We start from the raw sequence: 25,507 nt of genomic DNA on the forward strand, positions 1-25,507 counted from the left end.
GCTGGCATATTGAGTGCAGCACTTTCACAGCATCATTTTTCTGGATTTGAAATAGCTCAACTGGAATTCCATCACCTCCACAAGCTTTGTCCATAGTGATGCTTCCTAAGGCCCACTTGACTTCACATTCCAAGATGTCTGGCTCTAGGTGAGTGATCACACCATTGTGATTATCCGGGTCATGAATATCTTTTTTGTACAGTTCTTCTGTGTATTCTTGCCACCTCTTCTTATATATCTTCTATTTCTGTTAGGTCCGTACCATTTCCGTCCTTTATTGAGCCTATCTTTGCATGAAATGTTGCTTGGTATCTCTAATTTTCTTGCAGAGATCTCTAGTCTTTCCCATTGTATTGTCTTCCTCTATTTCTTTGCATTGATTGCTGAGGAAGGCTTTCTTATCTCTCCTTGCTATTCTTTGGAATTCTGCATTCAAATGGGTATATCTTTCCTTTTCTCCTTTGCTTTTCGCTTCCCTTCTTTTCACAGCTATTTGTAAGGCCTCCTCAGAGAGCCATTTTGCTTTTCTGGATTTCTTTTTTTTTTTTTTGAGGGGGGGGGGGGAGATGTTCTTGATTCCTATCTCCTGTACAATGTCACGAACCTCCATCCATAGTTCATCAGGCACTCTGTCTATCAGATCTAGTCCCTTAAATCTATTTCTCACTTCCACTGTATAGTCATAAGGGATTTGATTTAGGTCATACCTGAATGGTCTAGCGGTTTTCTCTACTTTGTGCAATTTCAGTCTGAATTTGGCAACAAGAAGTTCATGATATGAGCCGCAGTCAGCTCCCAGTCTTGTTTTTGTCCATTATAGAGCTTCTCCATCTTTGGCTGCAAAGAATATAATCAGTCTCTTTTTGGTGTCGACCATCTGGTGATGTCCATGTGTAGAGTCTTCTCTTGTGTTGTTGGAAGAGGCTGTTTGCTATGACCAGTGCATTCTCTTGGCAGAACTCTATTGGCCTTTGCCCTGCTTCATTCTCTACTCCAAGGCCAAATTTGCCTGTTACTCCAGGGGTTTCTTTACTTCCTACTTTAGCATTCCAGTCCCCTATATTGAGAAGGACATCTTTTTTGGGTGTTAGTTCACTTTTGTCCAACTCTTTGTGACCCCATGGACTATAGCCTGCCAAACTCCTCTGTCCGTGGAATTCTCCAGGCAAGAATACTGGAGCTGATTGCCATTTCCTTCTCTAGGGGATCTTCCTGATCTAGGGATCGAACCTGGGTCTCCTGCATTGCAGGCTGATTCTTTACTGTCTGAGCCATCAGAGAAGCCCAAGAAGTAAGTGAGCTGCAAAGTTTATTGCAGTGCTAGGAGAGCAGCAAGGCCTGGCACTCAAAAGCTTGTCCTCTGGAGTCAGTCTGCTCTGGCTTAAAGCTCAGGATATTCCCTTCTTAGTGATGTGACCTCTTAATTTCAGTGTGACCTATATGTGATCTCCTACATTGTCTATGCCTCAGTTGTCTCATTTATAAAATAGATTTAATCTGATAACTATCTTTAATGACTGTTTGAGGATGCAATGAGCTAATACAAGTAGAGTGCTTAGTGTAATTTTTTTTTTTTCAGTAAACTTTTATGGACAGGGTTGCTATGTGCCAGGCACTGTTTGTGGAGCTGGGATACAGCCATGAATAAAACAGTTAACTCAGAAACAGTGAATGTGAACAGTGAGTAGTAAGTATAAAGATGATGCTTTTGAACTGTGGTGTTGGAAAAGACTCTTGAGAGTACCTTGGACTGCAAGGAGACCCAGCCAGTCAATCCTAAAGGAGATCAGTCCTGGGTGTTCATTGGAAGGACTGATGCTGAGGCTAAAACTTCAATACTTTGGCCACCTCATGGGAAGAGTTGACTCATTGGAAAAGACCCTGATGCTGGGAAAGATTGAGGGCAGGAGGAGAAGGGGACGACAGAGGATGAGATGGCTGGATGGCATCACTGACTCGATGGACGTGAGTCTGAGTGAACTCTGGGAGTTGGTGATGGACAGGGAGGCCTGGTGTGTTGCAATTCCTGGGGTCGCAAAGAGTCAGACACGACTGAGTGACTGAACTGAACTGAACTGAATGGTAACAACAGCGATAATAATATTTAACATATGATATATGGCTCAGCTGGTAAAGAGTCTGCCTGAAATGCAGGAGACTTGGGTTTGATCCCTGGGTTGGAAAGATCCCCTCGAGAGGGGAAATGCTACCCCCTCCAATATTCTGTCCTGGAGAATTCCATGGACTGTATAGTCCATGGGGTTGCAGAGTCGGACACGACTGAGCAACTTTCACTTCACTGTATGTTTTAGGCAGTCTTCCAGGTTCTTTAGATATATTCAGTTCAGTTCAGTTCAGTCGCTCAGTCGTGTCCAACTCTTTGAGACCCCATGAATCGCAGCATGCCAGGCCTCCCTGTCCATCACCATCTCCCAGAGTTCACTCAGACTCATGTCCATCGAGTCAGTCATGCCATCCAGCCATCTCATCCTCTGTCGTCCCCTTCTCCTCCTGCCCCCAATCCCTCCCAGCATCAGAGTCTTTTCCAATGAGTCACCTCTTCGCATAAGGTGGCCAAAGTACTGGAGTTTCAACTTTAGCATCATTCCTTCCAAAGAAATTTAATTAGATGGCAACCCTATGTTACAGGTAGTGTTTTAGGACAATTTTACAGATGAGAAAATGGAGGCCTTAAAAGGGTAAATAATTTGCCAAAGATAATGTGCGTAAGAAGTGGCAGAAGTCTGAAAATACTTGTTCATGACCATTGTACTTTATTGCCTGTTGTCATATTAAAATATTTCACTGTTTCCCCTATTAAAACGGCAGTCCTTGAAATAACTGAAACATTTTATTTTCACATCTGAAATGAATATATAATCTATTAAAAAAGGCTCAGAGTGTATAATACAATTTTTATATAAGTGGGCATGTAAAAAATTTAAATAGAAACATAGGTTTGGACAGAGTATAAATCTATTAATAAAGAACTTGGATTTGTTTATTCCAAATGTAAAGTCTTATGTCTAAAATATCATCTCTTTGTACAGTAAAAGCTAAAAGAAGATAACCTATAAGATAAAAATTGGTCTCATCATTGAACAAGGACATTTTAAAGGGCCTCTAATGTATTCAAACTTTTCCAATTACTCCTTGATTTGAATGATACCATATTAAAATCCTGTTTATATTACAGTACTTTCTCATCTCTGACCTCCATTCCTTTGGCATCATTCCTCATTAAACGTTATTACAATCTAAATAAATGTTCATACTGAGTTGTCCTAAATTGTCTGAGGTAAAGGATGTAATTTTGATCTTATAAGTTAATATTATCCACATTTAATAGAAGCATTGTTCAATATATTCAGATTGTACAATGAAAATAGAAAAGAGAAAATCATGGACATCAATATAGGCTGTGATCTTATATTGCTGACATTATCAGTGGCTCCACTACAAAATATATTTGCTTACTGACTATCCTTTGTTCTATGACTCAAAAACTGGTCATGAGAACTTTCTTATTGTTCACATTTTTAACAAATCAGACTCAACAAAACTTACTTTTGTATAATTAGAAGAAACTCTGAATCCCTTTTTTATCTGTCTCTCAGAACCATATTCAATATATCTTTGGGGATAATTCCCCTTCAACTAGGAAATCAGGCTAAACTTGAAAAGAAGATATGAGTGACATACTTAGAAAGAATTTTTTTTTTTTCTACCATCATATGTTCGTCTTCTAGGAATACTGCTTCCACAAAATACATATTTCTTAAGTTAATTTACATTTTAGGCCACAAAACCACTCAAACAAGGAAATTAATGTTCAGTCAAATTAAAATGTCATCCAGAAAAATCAATATGACTTGCTATTGAGAAAGGGTAACTTGGGGGCTTCCCAGGTAGCTCAGTGATAAAGAATATGCCTGCAATGCAGGAGACACGGGTTCGATCCCTAATTTGGGAAGACCCCCTGGAGAAGAAAATGGCAACCCACTCTAGTATTCTTGCCTGGGGAAATCCCAGGGACAGAGGAGCCTGGCGGGCTTCAGTCCATGGAGTTGCAAAGAGTCAGACATGGCTTAGTCACTGAGCATGCGAGCGCACACACACACAAACACACACACACACACGAAGGTGACTTTAATCAAGATGCCTCAAGAAGAATCATATTTTTCTTAAAAGTAGAAAGTGTACCTCACTACTATTTTCTCCTTTATCATTGCAAACATAGTAACTACACAATTTTGCCGCCATTTACCGAGTGAAAATAAGAAGACATTTTTTTAGTCCCAGTGTAAAACTCCACATTCTTGGAAAGAAATTATGCCCTAGATTTTCCAATAGTTTCCAAATAACTACTACTTTAATGAAATTGCTACCTGAAAATTCAGTAGCAGTATTATTTTTTAACTATAATTTAAGAAGCTCCTGTAGATTGGTACTTATGACTTCTAATGAGAAAACCATAACAGCCTTCTAATTGAAGGGAAAATGGTTAACTACAGTAATTGTAATCAATAAGACTGTGTTAGTAGTATAAATATTTCTTCTCAAAGAGCAGTTCTTACCCTCCTCAGCAGTATTTAAGGTTAGGAAGTACCCAAAAAAACTAATTAGAAATCTATTTGTTATTTGTAATACTAAGCCTTAGTTCACATTTGTAGGTCAGAGAGTATAGAAAGAAACCCCTCACTCCCAACTCCAGCACAAGCAAAACCAGATTTTGATGAAGAAGAAAAGGGAAGCATGGCAAAAAGGGCTTACCGATCACATAGGCTAGTAACAAGGCCAGAGTCACTGTGATGGCAGTGGCACTCAAGGCCGTGCACTTCCAGTTGCAGCACCTGTAGGGTTTGTTGAAGGTAAAGGCAGGTCTGGAAAAGGTGCTTCGAGGAAGAGGCCTGGGAGGAGGCGAGTACACAGTATTGGATGTCAGTGGGTAGTTCTGACTGGCTGCACTAAAGATGGCTGAGGAACCAGATCCGTGCTTGAATAGGAAATGCCTGCAGAAAAGAAACAAAAATTGGGGCTATCAAAACCAAAGCCACTTGCTACAGAAACATAAACCCCATTAAACAATCATGCTGCAATGAAGCAAAAGGGAACTAGGAATAACTCCACAAAATTTTCATATACCTAACACTTAACTCCACAATGCCCATGGTGGTCTTCTTTTTGTCTTCCTATTTTAGATTTTTAAGAGGAAGAAAGAGATCTTCTGTTCCTGAATTTTTGACTAATGAGGTTCTCAATCTCTGAGCATTACCCTTCCACATTTGGTGGCATTCACTATACTGTTCCCTTTCATTGAATATAATACGCAAGAACAGGAGGAGAAGTATCATCAGGCATTTTGATAATATGAATGGCTCAGGGGCCAGTATTTAGAGATTAGCTGTCACAGACACATTTCCACCTAATATTTTATTATAAAATTTGCCAAACATACAGCTAAAGCAAAGAATTTTTATAATAAATATACATCTACTCCAGAGAATATCAAGTGAAGAAATTCAGTAAATCTGGACTAGATCCTAAGCAAGTATATTTTAATAAAACATCCTAGGTAAGTTTAATGTGTATCTCCAGTTGAGCAGAACTGGTCTTAAAAATACTAGATTTAAATTTTAAAAGACGATTACCAAAAAAACATTTTTAAAAATTAAAAAACAAAACCACACATATACTTGTGAACTAGATTCTATACTTAACATATGATTATATTCACTTTATCACATTTTTATCCATCTCACCATTCCTGTCTTAATCCATATTTTTTTTAAACATCTCATTTTTTATTTCATTTGTAAGTATTTCAAAATAAGCTGCATACATCAGTACACTTCTCTTGACATGTTTTAAATTTTATATTATTTTCTAGAGTTCAATAAGTTCTTATAGATTTTTAATGTAAAATTTATACACAATGAGTTTGAGTTTTTTAGATTCCACATATGGGTGATATCCTACAGTATTTCTTTCTCTGATTTATCTCACACATAAGATCCTTGAGGTCCGTACATGAACTGGTAAAAACAAAGAGCAGAGTATTGGTAACCAAGGGCTGATAAGCGGGGATAGGGGGATGTTTAAGGCTACAAACTTGCAACTAGCAGCGAAATAAGTCTTGGAGATCTAATGCACAGTATTGTTATAGACAATAATAATGTAAAAAAAAATAAAAGATGCTAACGTGGTAGATCTTAATTATTCCCAATACAAAAAGTAAGAATAATTATAGAGATGTTAGCTAATACTACAAATGACAATGGTATTGCAGTATAAAAACGTATCAATTCAATATGGTGTACACAAGCTTATACACTGTTATAAGTAAACATATTTCAATGTGAAAACTATACACAATGAAATGCACACATTTGCAGTGCACCTTTGCTGTGACCTAACAAATGCAATCACCTGTGCAACCCAAAGCCCTGTGAAGATACAGAACATTTCCGTCACCCCAGGAAGTGCCCTGTCTTTCTAAGTAAATCTCTGTCTCTAATCCCCAGAGGCAATTGCTAGTTTGCATTTTTTTTCCTACCCTGCATTAATTTTACCTGTCCCAGAACTTCATACTGCTATCATGTTTGATTTACTAAAGGGTGTTTATTGACAGCTCATGACTATTGTAATATGGATATTTCATAAACAGTAGTGATACATTCACATGGAAGGAGTTGGCATGAAAATGATTTTGTGTAATACTTTACCCTTATCAAGTGCTAAGTACCATGCATTGTGTTAAACACTCATTCTCTCAGTTAATATTCACTCTTATGGAACAGGCTATATTATTATCTTCATGGTGTATTTAAGGAAATGGAGGCCTAAAGAGGTTAAGTAACTTGCATAAATCCACCTAGTAAAAGAATAACAAGGCCATAATCGGATCCCTGGCCATTCCAGCTCCAAAGTCCTCAATCTACTCTACTGTTCAGCCTAGGGCAGTAAAACACACTGCTAAATAGAAAACATTCTGTTGCCACGTGTTAATGTAATACATCACAAGACCCTTCCACTGAACAAAGAGACAACATCACCTTGTACATGTCACATATGCTCATCATTAGGAATATTTTAAGACTGATATCTAGCTTCCATTTTTAAAGAATGAAAGCATGTACGTTTAAATGAAAAAATAACTGTCCACATGTCAGTTAATGAAACTGTCCACATTAGAGTTTTGCTTTAGTTTATGAGGATAAATGGTATTTAAAGGGCAGGATTGCTGAGGGGAGTGGAGATTCATAAGACTTTCTGGAAGATAATTGGCTTTCTATAACAAAAGGCTTAAAAGATGCATATTCTTTGTCCAAAAATTATGCTTATAGGAATTTCTCCTGAGGAAATGATGCGTATGACAATGTACATTGCAATGTTATTTATAGCAGCACAACATAAACACTCAGATGTTCATTAATATTATTTTATAAATACAGAGTAGAATACTATACAACCATTACAAATTTAATTGTAAAAAAATATTCACTAGAAAAAGAGTTTACAGATCATCAAGTAAAATCATGTAGGTTTGAAAACAATGTGGGCAATACAATTTTTAAAATAAAAGATATGTTCATGGAAAAATAATAATTTGTTTTTATAATAATAATTTGTTTAATAATAATAATAACCTCTGGATACTAGGCTTATTTCTTTAAAATTTTCTGCCTTGAGCTTATATATTTTCTTGTAACTAGTATCAAAAAGATTGGGAGTGGGATGGGTGGAAAAAATGCAGTGACTAACACCAACCACATGCATAGTTGGTTCTATTTATGTGCATGATTTATTGAGTGCCTAGAAACGTCAGGTACCAAATTAGGTACTTTATATGCAATATTTTGATCCTAATATGTCTGTGGGGTCAATATTATTATTGTAACCTTACAGATGATGAAACAGAGACAAAAAGAGGTTTAATAGGAGCAAAGTGGTATGATAATAGCAAAATGATATGATGATAAAGGTCTTATCATAATAATAAGAGGTAACATTCATTAAGTGCTTATTTGTGCCAGACATTATTCTAATTAATTCATAAAGCATTACATAATTTAAGCTTCACAACAACCCCATTACAGTAAGCATTTACATTTACAGATGAGAAAACCAACACAGAGAGGTTAAGTAATTTGTCCACATTCCAACACCTAGTAACTGGTAAAGCTGACTTTCAAGCCCAAGCAGTTTGGCTCCAGAGCCACTGATCCTAACTATGACATTATAGCACACCACACCAGGGTTCTGCAGTTAGTGGACACAATAAAATTTGAACCCAGGCCTGTACATCACAGAAGAAGCATGCTTTGTGTTCATTTGGTCATGCGGATGATATTGAATTGAGCCACACTTTTACCCTGTTGCCTTTGGTACCCGAGGGAAAAACAAGAGAATGATGGCTATAGAATCAGTTAGAAAGGATCTCAGAAATCATCCAGCAGCTCAACATGCTCATCTGCAGATATAAATGGAGGCCCAGAGAATAAAAGTGGATTACTTAAAAGAAACATCAGCAGCTAATGGCATGAATGTACTTAGAATTGGAGACTTGTAAAATAGTATATTTCCATTGCCCTGTGCTACCTGCCAACCAGTCTTCATGGAATCACCACAGAGTTCTAATCTGGGTTAACTGACCCAAGCTAACCAAACACACTCTGTTCAAACAGTACTACAAAATACATATCTATTTTTTTCTGTATGTCACATGTTCTCACAGTAAGTTTAAAGACCATCTTAATTGTTTTGAATGAATGGGGGACCATTAGAGAGAAGCTAGTGTTTGGTCATCAGGACTGTAAAGGAATTATTGCTGCTTTTAAAAGCACTGACTGTATCCCTAGAATGGAAAAACAGTACATAGCAGAAATAAGATTAAATATATTTTATTGAAAAAGTGACTCATAGTCCTCTTGCCTGGCAAATCCCATGGACAGAGGAGCCTGGTGGGCTGCAGTCCATGGCGTCGCTAAGAGTTGGACACGACTGAGCGACTTCCCTTTCACTTTTCACTTTCATGCATTGGAGAAAGAAATGGCAACCCACTCCAGTGTTCTTGCCTGGAGAATCCCAGGGACAGGGCAGCCTGGTGGGCTGCCGTCTATGGGGTCACACAGAGTCGCACATGACTGAAGCGACTTAGCAGCAGCAGCAGCAGCAGCAGCAGCATTAGGTTTCTTTCATTTGATTGTACTTCCTCATTAGTCCCTGAAATAATCACCTTCATGTCATAGGAGGTAGATTTCTTCTTTAATGTCTTATCTCTCCCAGCCTATGTTTTCTGTGACCATCTAATATACTAGTGAGGGGGAAGTATAGCACTTTGTAAACAGCAGAGTGGAGAAGGCTCCCCATCTCCCTATCACAACTTAGTAGTTACTCTGGAGGTGATAAAACGTCACTTGCATATAACTGATCATATACAGCAACACTCTAATAAGCTCCTATGGAATAGAAGAGAAATCTAGCAGTATGGGGCTTTTTAATTCAATGTTTGGAGATAAAATCTTCGATCCTCTGCATATTTATGAAGAACAATTGAATTTTTGAGACAACATAAGTGGCCCCATATGTTGGATATTGATTTGGTTTGGTATATCATTAAGAGGTAGAAGAAAGACAAAGAAAGACAGAGAATTGTTGGCTATTATGATGGCAATTACAAGCAATAATCAATATTCCTGAGCACTGTAATTTCATCTTGATATATACCAAAGGATTTCCAAATGCAGTTTCATAAGTAAAATATTACAGCATAATGAATAAATTCAACAGTCGTAGCAGAGCAACATTTAAACTAATTCATATTTGAGTGGAGTCCAAATCACAGTCCTTGGTGAGGGTAGATAATAAAATGAGTTCTGGTACTAAGGTTCCTGTTTTCTTATTAACAAGCTGAGATTAAGAGTCTCTGCAGAAAGTGATCTATACTTTGATGTGCATCATGAAAAACAGCAATGCAAATGCTATGTATTGTCGAAGGCTTTGCAGTCCATTGTTGGAAAGCAAAACTACTGCCTAAATGTGTTTTCATAGTCCCTGAAAAAAGTAGGAGCATAAAGACAAATGCACAGTGCTAGACTTCAGCTATGTGCTCATAAAATCAGATCATCTGTCTAAGCACATTGCTTTTCCCAGGGGACCTGAGGATATACTAAAATGTTGCTATCAATTTCATACAATTGGGTTTTTTTCCACAGAGGAAATGATAAAAATGCGGTTCAAGAGTTTATGTGTAAGTAGTACTCTCCTTTGCATCTGTTTTAATATTCAACTTCAAATTTAAAAAGGAAAAGCAAGATATTGCCAAAAGGAAATGGGCATATAAGGAAATTGAAAAAAAATATCTTTAAGACTGATGAGACTCAGTGGTGGTAAATGGGAATATAATAAATGCTCCTATAAGGATTTTAAAGGGGGAAAATGTACTATCTCTTTTTAAAACCTACATACAACATAATTCTGAGGGTATATGTTAGCACTAAATGATGTGATTTAATGTGGCACTTGAAATTCTATAGGAAATAAACAGAAATCTACAGCTTTCTAACAACAGATGCATAAATAACCAGTGAATTTCTTCTTTTACATCTTATAAACATACTTATGAGATGAGTTTCCAAACCTGCATTCACTTAGCTACAAGCATTAGACTCTTTTTTACCCAGAAGAAGGAATTTAACTTACTTCCAGTTAAAAGCTGAGGTTGATTTAAAAAAAATAATAATAAAGAGGAAGACTGCAATGAAAAGGTCTTGAGTCAAGTTATTAGGGCCAAATCACATTCAGATATGGTAGTGGAATTTAGATATTTACTCTTTTTAAAAATTATAAAATGCATTTTTTATTGTGATACAAAAACACAAAACACAAAATTTACTACCCTATACCATTTTACAGTGTATAGTTCAGTAGTATTAAGTATATTCCCATTATGGTGAAACAGATCTCCCAAATCACTTCATCTTGTACATGTGAAACTCTAAACCCATTAAACAACTCCTCTTTCCCCAATCTCCTCAGCCTCTGGTAACCACCATTCTAATATTTTTCCTCAAATTTGACTATTTTATATACCTCATGTAAGTAGAATCATAAAATATTTGTCTTTTTGTGACATTTCACTTAACATGATGTTCTCAAGCTTTAACCATGTGACTGGATCTTCCTTTTCAAGGCTGACTAATTGCATGTATATACCACTATTTGTTTGGCCATTCATCCATTGATGAACACTTAGATTACTTCCACCTGTTGGCTATTGTGAATAATGCTGCTATGAACATGGGCATGCAAATATCTCTGAGATTCTGCTTTCTATTCTTTTGAATATATATCCCAAATTGAGATTGCTGGATCATGTGCCAGCTCTATTTTTATTTTTACAGGAAATCTCCATACTGTTCTCCATAGTAGTTATATCATTTTACATTCCCACCAACAGTGCAGAGTTCCATTTCTCCACATCCCTGCTAACGCTTGTTATTTCTTGTCTTTTTGATGATAGCCATCCTAATGGGTATGAGGTGACACTTCATCATGGTATTGATTTGTATTTCTTTGATGATTGGTGATGTTGAGTGTCTTTTCATGTGCTTGTTGGCTGTTTTTCATATCCTATTTGGAGTAATGTGTATTCACAGGTATTTATTCTTATGCCTCCAAAGACAAGAGAAAATAAAAGAAAATGGCATGCTGGGTCAGCCCCATTTTCTTTTCTGACAAGAATATTTCATGGTGTTTTGTGGCAAAGTGTGATTACTGGCAAGATACCAACCTCAACATCTCTAGTTTTTACATAATAACCTATTCTTGATACTCCTTTTTAGGATAAATAGATCCAAACTCTGTTTGAGCCCAAATGGTATTATTAGCTTGGACAACCTCTTAAGGTAACAATTTTTTTATTAACAGCTATATAAAAGTGGATTTCAATTTATTTGTTCTAGGGTCCTTTCTCTCAAATTTTAGGCCACTCTGTCCATATGTCCCATTCAAACCTTATATGCAAGTGTTCATAAAGAAGCCTATAGTCTCTCCATGTTGTTCATAGTTTTTAAGAGGTTTTTTAGTGTCAGCATATCTATGGATTGGGCTTTCCTGGTGGCTCAGCAGTAAAGAATCCACCTACAAAGCAGGAATCACAGGAAAGGCAGGTTCAATCCCTAGGTCAGGAAGATCCCCTGGAGGTGGGCATGGCAACCCACCCCAGTATTCTTGCCTGGAGAACCCCATGGACAGAGGAGCCTGGCAGGCTACAGTCCATAGGGTTGCAAAGAGTAGGACATGACTGAAGTGACTTAGCATGCATGCACGCATCTATTGGGTTGGCCAAAAAGTTTGTTTGCATTTTAACAAACTTTTTGGCCAACCCAATATCTAAACCTTAATTTTTCTAAGTTTAAGCCTTAGTTCTATAATCTATTTTTTTAAAATTTGAGATGACTGGTTTATTATTTTACTTATTTATTTATTGATTGATCTTCATTGTGGTGCAAGAGCTTCTGATTGCAATGGCTTCTCTTACTGTAGAGCGTGGACTCCAGACCCATGGGCTTTAGTAGTTGCAGAACACAAGTTCAACAGTGCATATGGGCTTAGTTGCCCCATGGCATGTGGAATCCTCCTGGACCAGGAACTGAACCATTTCCCCTGTATTGGCAGGTGGATTCTTATCTACCATACCACCAGGGAAGTCTTATAATCTATTCTTAAATGGTAATCTTCTATGATCTAGATCAGTATTCTTGTGATTTTCCAAGTGAGGTAGCTTGTTGCTAATGGGAGAGATTTTTAGAAATCTTTTTTAATTTTTTTTGGTGGCTATTATTTCCCCTTGCCTCTTAATCAGAAGTAATATCTGCCCTACCTCTTCAATTTCCTCTGGACTGTATATTTGCTAAGGGCAGAGACCAAGTCTTAATTTTTACATTCCTGTCTCATACTTCAAAGGTACTCAATGAATAAATATTGATTTGAAAGATGTTTTTGTTCTTCTAAAAGACTCTTGATTCCCTGTACAGAATGAATGAGGCTTGGGGACTCTAAAATAACTGTTTCACTTGTGAGAAAATAATCTCTTGCATTCCTGAATGTGAAAGGACAATTATCATTCACAGCAATTATTTCTAATTATTTGTATTTTTATTAACAAGTCTTTCCTTACTCAAATGTCTCAAACCGAGATGAGATGTGACTCAACTATTTCTTTGACTTGTTTCTTTTTGATTGTGAAAATAAAATGAAAGCTTATCACTGGAAAAACTATAGCTTTTATTATACAGACCTTTGTCAGCAAAGTGATGTCTCTGCTTTTTAATACACTATCTAGGTTTGTCATATCTTTCCTTTTAAGGAGCAAGTGTCTTTTAATTTCATGGTTGCAGTCACTGTCCCTAGTGATTTTGGAGCCCAAGAAAATAAAATCTATTGCTGTTTCCACTTTTCCCCCACCTATATTATCCACATGTCATAGTTGAGGAAGCTGAGTTTCAGCTGCTAAGTTTAAGTAAATTTCAAAAGTCATACAACTGGTAAATGATAGAATTGGGAATCTACTTCAGTTTTTCTGATTACTGGAATACAGTCTACATGAGAATAGGAATGTCTGTTTGTCTTTTTTACTGTTGTGTCCCCAGCATATAGAATCACGCCTAACAAACAAGTGGTGCTCAACAAATATATTTCTTTTGGACCGCATGCGAGATCTTAGTTTTCTGACTAGGGATCCAACCCCGGGCACCTGGGGCAGTGGAAGCATGGAGGCCTAACCACTGGACTACCAGGGAATTACATCAATAAATACTTTTAAATCTATGCATGAACAATGAAACCCATTTACTTAGCCACTATGCACATACTAACTCATGACACCCCTGATGCCATTCCTAATGCTAATCATTCAGTTCAGTTCAGTTGCTCAGTTGTGTCCGACTCTTTGCGACCCCATGAATCACAGCACGCCAGGCCTCCCTGTCCATCACTAACTCCTGGAGTTCACTCAGACTCACGTCCATCGAGTCAGTCATGCCATCCAGCCATCTCATCCTTTGTCGTCCCCTTCTCCTCCTGCCCCCAATCCCTCCCAGCATCAGAGTCTTTTCCAATGAGTCAATTCTTTGCATGAGGTGGCCAAAGTATTGGAGTTTCAGCTTTAGCATCAGTCCTTCCAATGAACACTCAGGACTGATCTCCTTTAGGATATGCTAATCATTAAGGTAACAAAATCTTCCTAATCATATGATCATGTGCCATTTTTCTTTTCAAAATGAATATATATGAGCTTATTATTCCACTGAATGTGTTTTTATAGGAATATTTATTTTGACTCTTTTAATTACAGAAGTGACATAATAATGTTAGGATGATACATACTTATGAAAGTGAACTAACTGTCATGTCTCCCTGTTTAGAATACATCAGAATATTTTTAATTCAACAGTGTATCAGACTTCTGTATAGAAACTAAACATGTCTATAAAAGGACATCTAGAGATATGCTAGAGTTAGTAGGGCTGGCGTACATGTATATATATGTGTACATATATATATATATATATATATATATGATGGTAGAGAAAGAAAATACTACATATTTTCTACTTTTGACCAAGATGCTTTAGTAGTCTCCAAAATAAATGAAAATAAACAATTATGCTCCACTTTATAGTAATGTCCTTCCAAGTCATCCTATCATTCTCTTCCTCTAAGTTAAATTCATGCTCTGTAGATGTAATTTTAATCTAAAAATTAAGAGTGAAGTAAGCCAGAAAGAAAAACACCAATACAGTATACTAATGCATATATATGGAATTTAGAAAGATGGTAATTAAAAATGATATTAAGAAATCCTATACCCCTTGAAGGATAAATACCAAATTAGAATTTTCTATTAATGTAAATGTTACTGTATTAAAAGGCTATGGCCAAGATACAAAAATTATTTACTTAGATTAGTAAAATTACCATTTTTCATTCTCTTTATCTTTAAGGGTAATTTAGGTTCCAAGATGTGGCAGCTGTAATCCTTTCAAATTAGAAACAATTTGGAAAGCTACTGAGAGGTAAGACTTTCAATCCTCTTATGATTTTATACATCTTCTCCATGAAGGCATAACAAAATACCATCCCAGTTTTCAAGACTTCGTTTCCCACCAGGGACCATTTAAAATGGGAACAAACATGGGAACTAGGCAAAATTTATGAGCACACATTTAAAATTAAACCAGATCTCAAATTTACTAGGAGTTAAGAGAAATTCATTCATTTTGTAAAGAAATTCAATTATATTTCCCTTTGCAAATGCTGAAAGTCCATTCCCAATTTTACTCACCAGAGCAACCTGCTGATTTTATAGAATTGGTCTTCACTAGTTAGTTGGCTTACTTATTTATTTTTCTTTTTAGGGGAGTAGGTAGTGGGCAGAGTATTATATACCTTAATTACCTTTTTATTAATCTTCATTTTCCTCAGATATGTATTATACTCTTTTATTTTATGAGCCAGTTGTCATGGTATACTTTTCTGTATCATTTCTTTTTATTGAATTGTAATCTGTATTAGCAAGAACATTTTATTTTAAAGAAAAAGTGTTTCAATCTAAATACAAAGGAGTACAATAAGGACAGAGCCTAAGAGTTTACCACTAAGCTCTTCAGGTTAAAAATCTAGATGATCATTCTAATGCAACTTTTAAAGGATGTTGATCAACATTTGCTTTCGTTAGCTTTCATTTCTCTGAAAGTCTTACTCATACATGCATAATAAAGGCAAGAATTTTTTTATAATGCCATAAGATAACAAAAGGAATGCCACTCAAATTAGTACTCTAGCCTATTCAGCATAACGTTTCTCTAAGAGACAAACTGGCAAAGGGCACAGCTGTCCTCTGAAATATTAGCCTCAAAATCAAAGATGTGGCCTGAGGCAGAAACTTTCTTCTTCTGATAAATGTCCATATTCTCCTTTTCTCCAGGGCACACAGACAGACTACATTTCCCAGTCACAGTTTCCATTAGATGTGGTCATGTGACTGAGTTCTAGATAATGAAATGTGAAGGGTGACAAAAAGTGGTGTTTGACACTTACAGTCTTCAGCCGGAAAACTTCCAACCCATGATTCTCAATCTCCTTCATCCACTGACTAAGAAAGAGAAGATTCAAATATGTGAGGATTCTAGTCCATTCGTTCCATGGAATATTATGAAGTCATAAAAATATTAAGAATTTTTAGCCACATAAGCATATTAGATATGTGACCTTTGTCTCTCTGCACAGCCCTGGCCAGAGCATCTCTGTTCATGACCTTCTCAAACCCACTCCCCTCTTCTCGCAGTCACAGTTCACTGGACCAGAGTTGGACATCCAGTCTCAGACATAATCTTATGCTCTCTCCCTCATGCATCTTTCTCTGTGTGTGTGTGTGTTGACTTCTCTTTGAGAAATCTAGACTGAGAAACCTGTCAGCTAGGAAAGCCAAGATGCAAGTTCATTTTGAGTCAGAGCTGGAATTACAGCATAATAATAGGGAAACAGGATTTTAAATCCTGAAAGATGATGCTGTGAAAGTGCTGCACTCAATATGCCAGCAAATTTGGAAAACTCAGCAGTGGCCACAGGACTGGAAAAGGTCAGTTTTCATTCCAATTCCAAAGAAAGGCCATGCCAAAGAATGCTCGAACTACCACACAACTGCACTCATCTCACACACTAGTAAAGTGATGCTTAAAATTCTCCAAGCCAGGCTTCAGCAATACATGAACCGTGAACTTCCAGATGTTCAAGCTGGTTTTAGAAAAGGCAGGGGAACCAGAGATCAAAGTGCCAACATCTGCTGGATCACCGAAAAAGCAAGAGAATTCCAGACAAACATCTACTTCTGATTTACTGACTATGCCAAAGCCCTTGACTGTGTGGATCACAATAAACTGTGGAAAATTCTGAAAAAGATGGGAATACCAGACCACCTGACCTGCCTCTTGAGAAATCTGTATGCAGGTCAGGAAGCAACAGTTAGAACTGGACATGGAACAACAGACTGGTTCCAAACAGAAAAAGGAGTATGTCAAGGCTGGATATTGTCACCCTGCTTATTTAACTTCTATGCAGAGGACATCATGAGAAACGCTGGGCTGGAAGACGCACAAGCTGGAATCAAGACTGCCGGGAGAAATATCAATAACCTCAGATATGCAGATGACACCACTGTTATGGCAGACAGTGAAGAAGAACTAAAGAGCCTCTTGATGAAAGTGAAAGAGGAGAGTGAAAAAGTTGGCTTAAAGCTCAACATTCAGACAACTAAGATCACGGCATCCGGTCCCATCACTTCATGGCAAAAAGATGGGGAAACAGTGGGAACAGTGGCTGACTTTATTTTTCTGGGCTCCAAAATCACTGCAGATGGTGATAGCAGCCATGAAATAAAAAGACACTTACTCCTTGGAAGGAAAGTTATGACCAACTTAGACAGCATATTCAAAAGCAGAGACATTACTTTGTCAACAAAGGTCCATCTAGTCAAGGCTATAGTTTGTCTAGTAGTCACGTATGGATGTGAGAGTTGGATTATAAAGAAAGCTGAGCACCAAAGAATTGATGCTTTTGAAGTGCAGTGTTGGAGAAGACTCTTGAGAGTCCCTTGGACTGCAAGGAGATCCAACCAGTCCATCCTAAAGGAGATCAGTCCCGGGTGTTCATCAGAAGGGCTGATGTTGAAACTGAAACTCCAATACTTTGGCCACCTGATGTGAAGAGCTGACTCACTGGAAAAGACCCTGATGCTGGGAAAGATTGAAGGCAAGAGGAGAAGGGGAGGACAGAGGATGAGATGGTTGGATGCCATCACCGATTCAATGAACATGGGTTTGGGTAGACTCTGGGAGTTGGTGATGGACAGGGAGGCCTGGCCTGCTGCGGTTCATGGTGTCACAAACAGTCGGACATGACTGAGCAACTGAACTGAATTGAACTGAATAGGGAAACAGATACAAAAATATCCCATCAAGAATGAAATCTGAGAATAGAGCGTGCGTACAGGGAGAAACAGAGACCCCAGAAAAAAAAACAGAACAACGAGAATAGCTCCATCTCTCATTAGGCCTTGTTGCACTCACTGTCCTTTCCCTATGAGACTATCCTGTATAATTTTTCAAAAACTCCTTTTTTACTGGATTTGGTTTTTTAAAGCAGTTCTGTTCACATTAACCAGATAATTTCTAAGGCAATAAGTGATTTTCCATGTTGGGAAACAAAACCCAGAATTCATGTATACATACATATACATATATACAGTACAACTAGAACACGCAAAAAAGCAACAATTCCAAATTCAAATTCCTATTGTGCAGAGGTCTAGCGCCAAAGAAAATGTAAGGAAATCTAAATAGTTGCTATCTTAGGGTGAGAGAATTTGTAGATACCCTTTTGTTTCTGATTTCCTGTGTTTTTTCCGGTTTTTGAAATGAAGCTCTATTATTTCTATTCCTTGTATAAGATCCTTCATGATTTGGCCTCTGTAGACCCTCTGCCTCACCACTGCTATTGTCTCCCATGCTCCCTAAGCTCTGGCCCTCCTATGTCATATACAGTTTCCCAAATGTGCCATTTTGTTTTCAGGCTCCTGTGCCCTTATGTAAGTCTTTTAGAAAGAAGAATATCAGAAGAGCTGAGAAATGCCCAAGAATAGTGTAGATACAAAGAAAGGAAAGACAGAATAGAGAGTGAATATAGGAAGGATGAAGAGTGCAAGGGAATATAAAGGAATAGAATAAGGAAGGAAATTTTATAGAAAAGTAGATGATGGGTAGCTATCTATGCAAAAGTATGCGATCATTTGTTAGTTGTTTCGGGGGTCACTCTGGCCTCTATTGCTATAGGCTGTCTAGCTATTAGTCAGCATTGATACACTAAATAGATTTAGTTTAGTGGTTGTTTTAGTCCATCTGGGCTACTATAACAAAATACCACAGACTGGGTAGCTTATAAACAACAGAAATATGTTTCTCACAGTTGTAGAAGCTGGACATCCACAATCAGGGTACCAGCATGGCAGGATTCCGTGAAGGCTCTCTTCTGGGTTGTAGACTGCCAACTTCTGACTATGTCCTCACATGGCAGAAGGGGGTAGGGAGCATTCTGATTTCTCTAAGAGCACTAATCCCATTAATAAATACCTTCACCCCTTGGGCATTATGTTTTACATGTGAATTTGGGGGTGATACAAACATTCAATCTAAAACAGTGGTTTCCAACCCCAATTATGTTATCGACTGGAGAATTATGTAAATTAAACCCTCCAATGAAAGCTTAAGAAGAAAGGTATAGGAAAGGGGAAGGTAGGAGGGGAAAAAAAGAAATTGCAAGAGTCTGAAGAGGGGTGGGTAAAGGGAGCATGTAAGGAAACAATGGATTTTGTCTCACCGTTAATCAAACAGAGTGTTTCTCAGCTGGGGACAAACGGGCCCAAAGTGGACATTTGGTAATGTCTGGGGACATTTTTGGTTGTCACGACTGAGGAGAGGGCACTCCTGGCATCTGGTGAGGGGTAGAGGTCAGGGATGCTCCTATACAGCCTCTAATGCACAGGACAGCCCCCACAGTAATGAATCATCCAGGCTGAAATATCAACAGGGCCAAGGTTGAGAAATGTTGGTCAAAAACTATTTCTTCAATTGGAACATGCAGTTTTGAAGTATTCAGTGTCCCTGTGGGAGGGAATCTGTCATTCTTTAAAGAATTGCAGAGAAAGATTTTCTTGCCAGAACTCATGATCTAATCTTCCTCCCCAACCTCACAGCTGTTTCTCCCTTGAGACTGTTTGCACCTGGGATTGTTGTAGTATCCAAACAAATATCCTGAACTGTAGGGCCAGAGAACATACAGTACTCACTCAAAATTACCTCCAACATTTACCCTGCTGACCAAACAAGAAAATCTTTATAAAAGCTGGAGAATAGAAAGCATTTTCCACTTTCCATTTTTAAAATTGCTTTTCAAATTGTACCCCTCATGAACCTGTCGTGAGGCATAAATCCAAAACCTGAACTACTGATTAAAACATGCACAATATATAATAATCACAGCCACTGAAACATTAACTCCCCTCAGGTTATACCACCTCAGAAACAATCAAACTCAGCTTTGTGCCATGCTCTAAACTCAGTGATTATATTCCCGTTTAAGCATAAGAGACTTTTTGGAAATCAGGTCTTCCTTCCACAGAAATACTCTCTCCTTGGTTCCCTGCTGAGTGGATTAAAGAATGCAAACGAGAAACTCATTGGTTCACTTTAATTATTCAGGGACAACACAGAAAGATAAACAAGGTGAAACTAACTTCAAGAGTATAATGATTTCACGTACTTCTTTGACCTCTAAATATACATTTTCATTTGGCAAATATATTATTAAACTTGAGCATATTTTCTCTGCATCATTGTCAATACTCAGAAAAAAACCATGAATTTACAGGATGCGATATAGAAGTGCTGGTTGGAACTTAAACCCAAAACAGATTTGTGTTTTTACCTTTGAACAAGAAACTCAAAATGAAGTTATGTTTATTTCACAATTAGAAAATGACAATATGAAAGAAAATATTGCAACTACTGCAGCTTTACAACATGACCCAAGGCAAGATAAACTTCTGCATAGGTGTTAAGTGTTGAATCTGTCTCTAGGAAGGAATTTGTTCTTAAATTCATTTATCCAACCAACTTTTACTGAACACCTATTGTATATCAGACAAAACAGAAACATATACTAGTCTTGCACTGGCCTAAGAATGCCTTCCTGACTATACTTGCCTGCCATTACTGGTACCCTCTGACACACAGGGATATATAGTATTTTACTCATTTCCTCTTGGCTAATGGAAATCCTGGAAGGAATCATGATTTCTCAACTAATTTATTGGACTTTTGGGGGGACTTCATCTACAATGCAATTAATTAGAATCTAACTAATTGGAAATCTTAATAGAATAGCATTCTTTCAGTAAAGGAGCAGATGACAAGAAGGCAAACCATAGAACAACAGAGTTAATAAAGCCAGAAACAGCTTCAAATATCATTTAACTTTATTCTCTCAACTGATTGCTGAGTAAAATGAGGTTGGGAGAAGAAAGAGACATTAACAAGGTCATACATCCATTTTGTTGCAGAACTGGACTTGTACTCATGATTTCCAACTCTAAATTCAGTGCTTTTTCAACTAGTCACAAGAGGCCATCCAAAATTTTCAAAGTATATCCAAAGACATTTGCCTCTGTCTACAATATCTTTTACATCTAGAGTACTATACAATAAAAAAAAATTATGTTCACAATGATAACCCTCACTTACTGTAAGATTTTCATTTATAAGAGATTAAATTATGATCCTTAAGAATTAAAGATTTTAAAATTAAAAATAAATTTAAAAAAAATTAAAAAAAAATAAATAAAAGTAAAAAAAAAAGAATAATTTTGAATAAGACTGGTAATTTTTCAAAAGTTCTACTACCAAATCCAATTAACCAGAACCCTCAGTTTTCTGGGTTTTTAGGCTCATCAAGATTTTAATATAAATAGAATAAAACCGAGATTATGTCTCCAGGCAGGGAAATTTAACTGAACTATAAATATTCACCAAAAGACAAAAAGAAATGACTTGAGGTTCTTTATATTCCAGAGATAAGTTGTTATAGTGCAAAGAGTATCAGATTGGTTGCATGGAGACTTGCATTCTAACTCCAAATCTTATAATAAACTGCCAAAAGGAAATATTAGTAAAATTTCCCAAGACCCAGTTTCATTATCTTTAAACTGGACATTATTTCTATTGTACAACTCCTAGGGTTGTTTAGAGTTTAAAATGAGATAATGAATGAAAGGACTTTGGATAATAGAAAATCAAACATAATTATATATATATACATATGCCTACATGTATACACACATGCACATATATACAATATGTTATCTAAAATCTGAATCTTTTGAATATTACAAATAAGGAAAAGTATTTAGCTATAAGCATATCTAATAAAAAGCAACTAGCCATAGTGTTATAAAAGTATCTAAGTTAATAACACTATTCAGTATGGTAACTGACAAGTTTGAAAGATCTGACTTTCAAGATAGACCAAAACCAACCCAAGTATTTAGTTGAAAGGTTGAATGGTGGGGAAATAGCAGATTGCAAAGATTTTATTTGTAAAGAAAAGCAGTTTACTTAGGAGGCTTATATAATGCCACAAAAGGAATGAATCAATGATATCTGTGTTTTTATATTGTACTTGATATTTTGCTAGTTCAGTAGGAAATAGTCATAAGTTAGCATTTATGTTATCAGCGAAGCCCTATGCACACATGTCACTATTGAATATCTTCATCAACAACAGGGGCTGCCTACTGTTTTGTGTGTGCCAGATGGAGACCAGAAGTTTAAATTATAATCTTGGAATGGCCAATAATATCTGCTTGCCCTTGGAAATATGACTTATATTTAAGAGTCAACTTTAAATAAGTGTGGTATTGATATAATACGTCCTTCCAGTATGAGATTAGCAAAGACAAACTTCTCAGACCTAAAGGATGAATTGTTCCCCAAGGGCAGTGTCATTCCCAGTTGTATGAGACTTGGTAACCCCGGAAGCCTGTACCATTGTAGGATCATGCAATTTTCTTCAGCATTATGTGAGCATCTCTGCAAGTTTCCATATTCTTTACCATTAAGGAAACTTAATCTCTAACTTGATCTGTAGGTTTCTTTCTGTCAGTCACATCACCATCTTGGTGACTATTGTGTACCTACTTATTAAATGTAGTTCCTCCCATTTTCTTTTTCCTCCTTCCAATGTATATGAATGCTTTGCCCAGATTCAGCTTCTTCTCAATCTACTATTCCATTTCAAAACAGTACTCTACCTTCTATTTCTCTTTTCTTACCTCTTCCAAGTTCTTAAAACCTATTGCAGTCTTGCTTCAATCTTGTCACTGTACTGAAATTAGCTGCTTAAAAATCAAGAAGCCTGTAATGGACAGAATCAATGGTGTTTTCTCATCCACATCCTATTTAATTCCTCTGAGGCACTTGGAAATCATGATCACTATCTCCTTGAAATTTTCTTCTCTCTGTTCTGTTCCATTTTATGATTACTCCTCAAACACCAGTGCTGGCTTTCTCTCCTTTGTGGACTCTTAAAGTGTGTTTCCATGGGTTTGGTTTACTGTCATCATCTTATATTAAACACTCCTATAGGTTTTATAGTATTTCCTCCATCATTCATGGAAATTCAATTATTATTAATACATTGACTGATGAAATTCTTAATTATCCATGTCTATCATGAACTAGATTCATTACATTCATTACTAACTGGTGACCTTGTGGTACATTGTTCAACTTCTACAAACCCCAGTTTTAAAAACCTTAAGTTGGAATTAATGTGATGATGGCTTGGCACAATAATTGGCATAGAGTATAAGCATTCGGTAAGTGGTAGGAGAAAAACACTTTCCGTTTTTCTTCCTTTTCTGGAACACAGATCCATATTTGCAACTACTTATTAGATACTGGACATCTCAAACTGGATGTCCTGCATACACGTTTCCAAAATAAAACTCACTGTTGGCTTCTACAAACTACTGTTTCTGATTTCAGAAACCTACTCCATCTGGAGTTTCTTGCTCAGTTGCTCTATCAGTCTGTCCATATACCATACAAAAATTTTGTTGAACTATATAAACCAAGAACGAAGGAGTCAAAGTGAAAAAAAAGGCACAGTCCTTTACTCGAGATGCAACAGGGAATAAAGACAAGTAAATAAAGTATCTCCAGTGCAAATGTACAATGGAGTAAGATCTCCATAGACAAACGAACAGGGTGTTATGAGACCACAGATAAGGGGAAATTCTATGAAAGTTGTTATAGGCAAGTGAAGACAAATAAAAGAAGACTTTTAAAAGGTATCTTGGTCCCCTGTCCCCCATCCCCCATACTACATCTAGCCAAGCCACAATTTCTACAATATTAGTAGCTTCAATATAATTAACATTTTAGGGTAAAGGCTCTCTCCCTCACTAGAATGTCAGCTTCATGAAGACAGAGATTTTGTCTGAATTTTTATTTGGTGTAGCCCCAGCAACTAGAATAGTGGATGGTACATGGTAGACACTCAATAAATATTTGTCAAAACTTCTTAAAACTTATCTATGTTAGAATTAATTCATTATAGTGTTTACAATGAACTGATTTGCATTTAAAATATTCACATAGTACACATTCTTATACCCTCAGATATCACACCAAAAAATTAACAGAACGGCAAAGCAGATGTTATTGTTTATTTGCTTATTTGTTTGCCAAAGGGGGCAATTCTTTTTGAGCTTTCCTCTTTAAATGGAATCCTCAGTACTACATTTTCACCATTCTTGCTGAGATATTTCAAAGACCTCAGGACTTAACCTGATCTTATCTTTTTCTTTTAAAGCTACAAACTTTTTGTCTTGTGGAATTGATAAAGAAGCAGCTGGATTTTCCCAAAGGGAGATGTTTAGTAGAATGTCTTTGATACACACACACACACACACACACACACACACACACACATATATGCACCTCTATGTAGAAAATAAGGAGAACATTTGACAGGAAAATAATTTTTTTGCTACCTCAAATATATTTCATAGTTTTAGTAAAATATAAGGGACAAGTATCTATTAGCTTGACAAGGTAATGAAAATAATTATTATGTATTATGATTAACTGGATAAGTAACTGTAATCAATGAGTTGTTAAGAACTAGCTCCTTTCTGGATCAAAACCAGACATTTCTGTTTTAAATATATAACCCAGGATAGGGAAGTATATATGAATGATGAGGGAGGGCAGAAAGGTTAGTACAGAGATGCCTCTAAAATGTATTTTTTGTTTGCTATAGTTATGTATTTCTCCAATCAGTTCATTATGTCTAAATTCCCTAAAAACATCTGTTTATGTTCACATTTGGATTACTAAATAAATCTTCTCCATATTAAAACCAGGTTTCATCTCACCTATGGTGAAATTTCCTTTATAAAATGAAACACATGTGTGCCTGTGGTTTTAACTTTGAATTGAAACCTAAATAGTCAATTCAAAAGCATTTTTAAAAGTAATACCACCACCAAAGTGACTAGAGACTGTATCACAATAATCTCCAAAATACTGCTCTTCACTGCCCAAGCACAATGGACTGCTATAGATATATTTTTATTCTCAATATGTAAAATATATTTTAACGGCTACAGAGTTTTCCTTCATGTAAATTTAGCATCTTCCACATCCATCATTTGGTGTAGGCTGAAAAGCTTGGTTGACTCCTGTTCATCTGTAATAAACAGGATTTATAGGTCATAGATTAGTTCCACGAAGTCTTTTCCTGTCTTAAAAAGAATCTTTAAATCTGTGGCTGAAGATAGATTTTGCTAACCCCAGTGCTGTTAAAGGATTAAAGCACGCAATATTGT

The 25,507-nt window shown here is 36.7% G+C and overlaps 1 protein-coding gene across 1 annotated transcript in view; it reads right to left on the bottom strand.

Moving 5' to 3' along the window:
• TENM1 (teneurin transmembrane protein 1) overlaps positions 1–25,507 on the bottom strand; it is an 899,404-nt gene that overhangs the window by 367,718 nt on the left and 506,179 nt on the right. The window contains exon 8 of the mRNA XM_070290794.1: positions 4,774–5,012. Coding sequence (XP_070146895.1) covers positions 4,774–5,012 — 239 coding nt within the window. The remainder of the gene's footprint in view (positions 1–4,773; positions 5,013–25,507) is intronic.

Source organism: Ovis canadensis, chromosome X (genome assembly GCF_042477335.2).
Source record: "Ovis canadensis isolate MfBH-ARS-UI-01 breed Bighorn chromosome X, ARS-UI_OviCan_v2, whole genome shotgun sequence".
Classification (NCBI taxonomy): domain Eukaryota; kingdom Metazoa; phylum Chordata; class Mammalia; order Artiodactyla; family Bovidae; genus Ovis; species Ovis canadensis.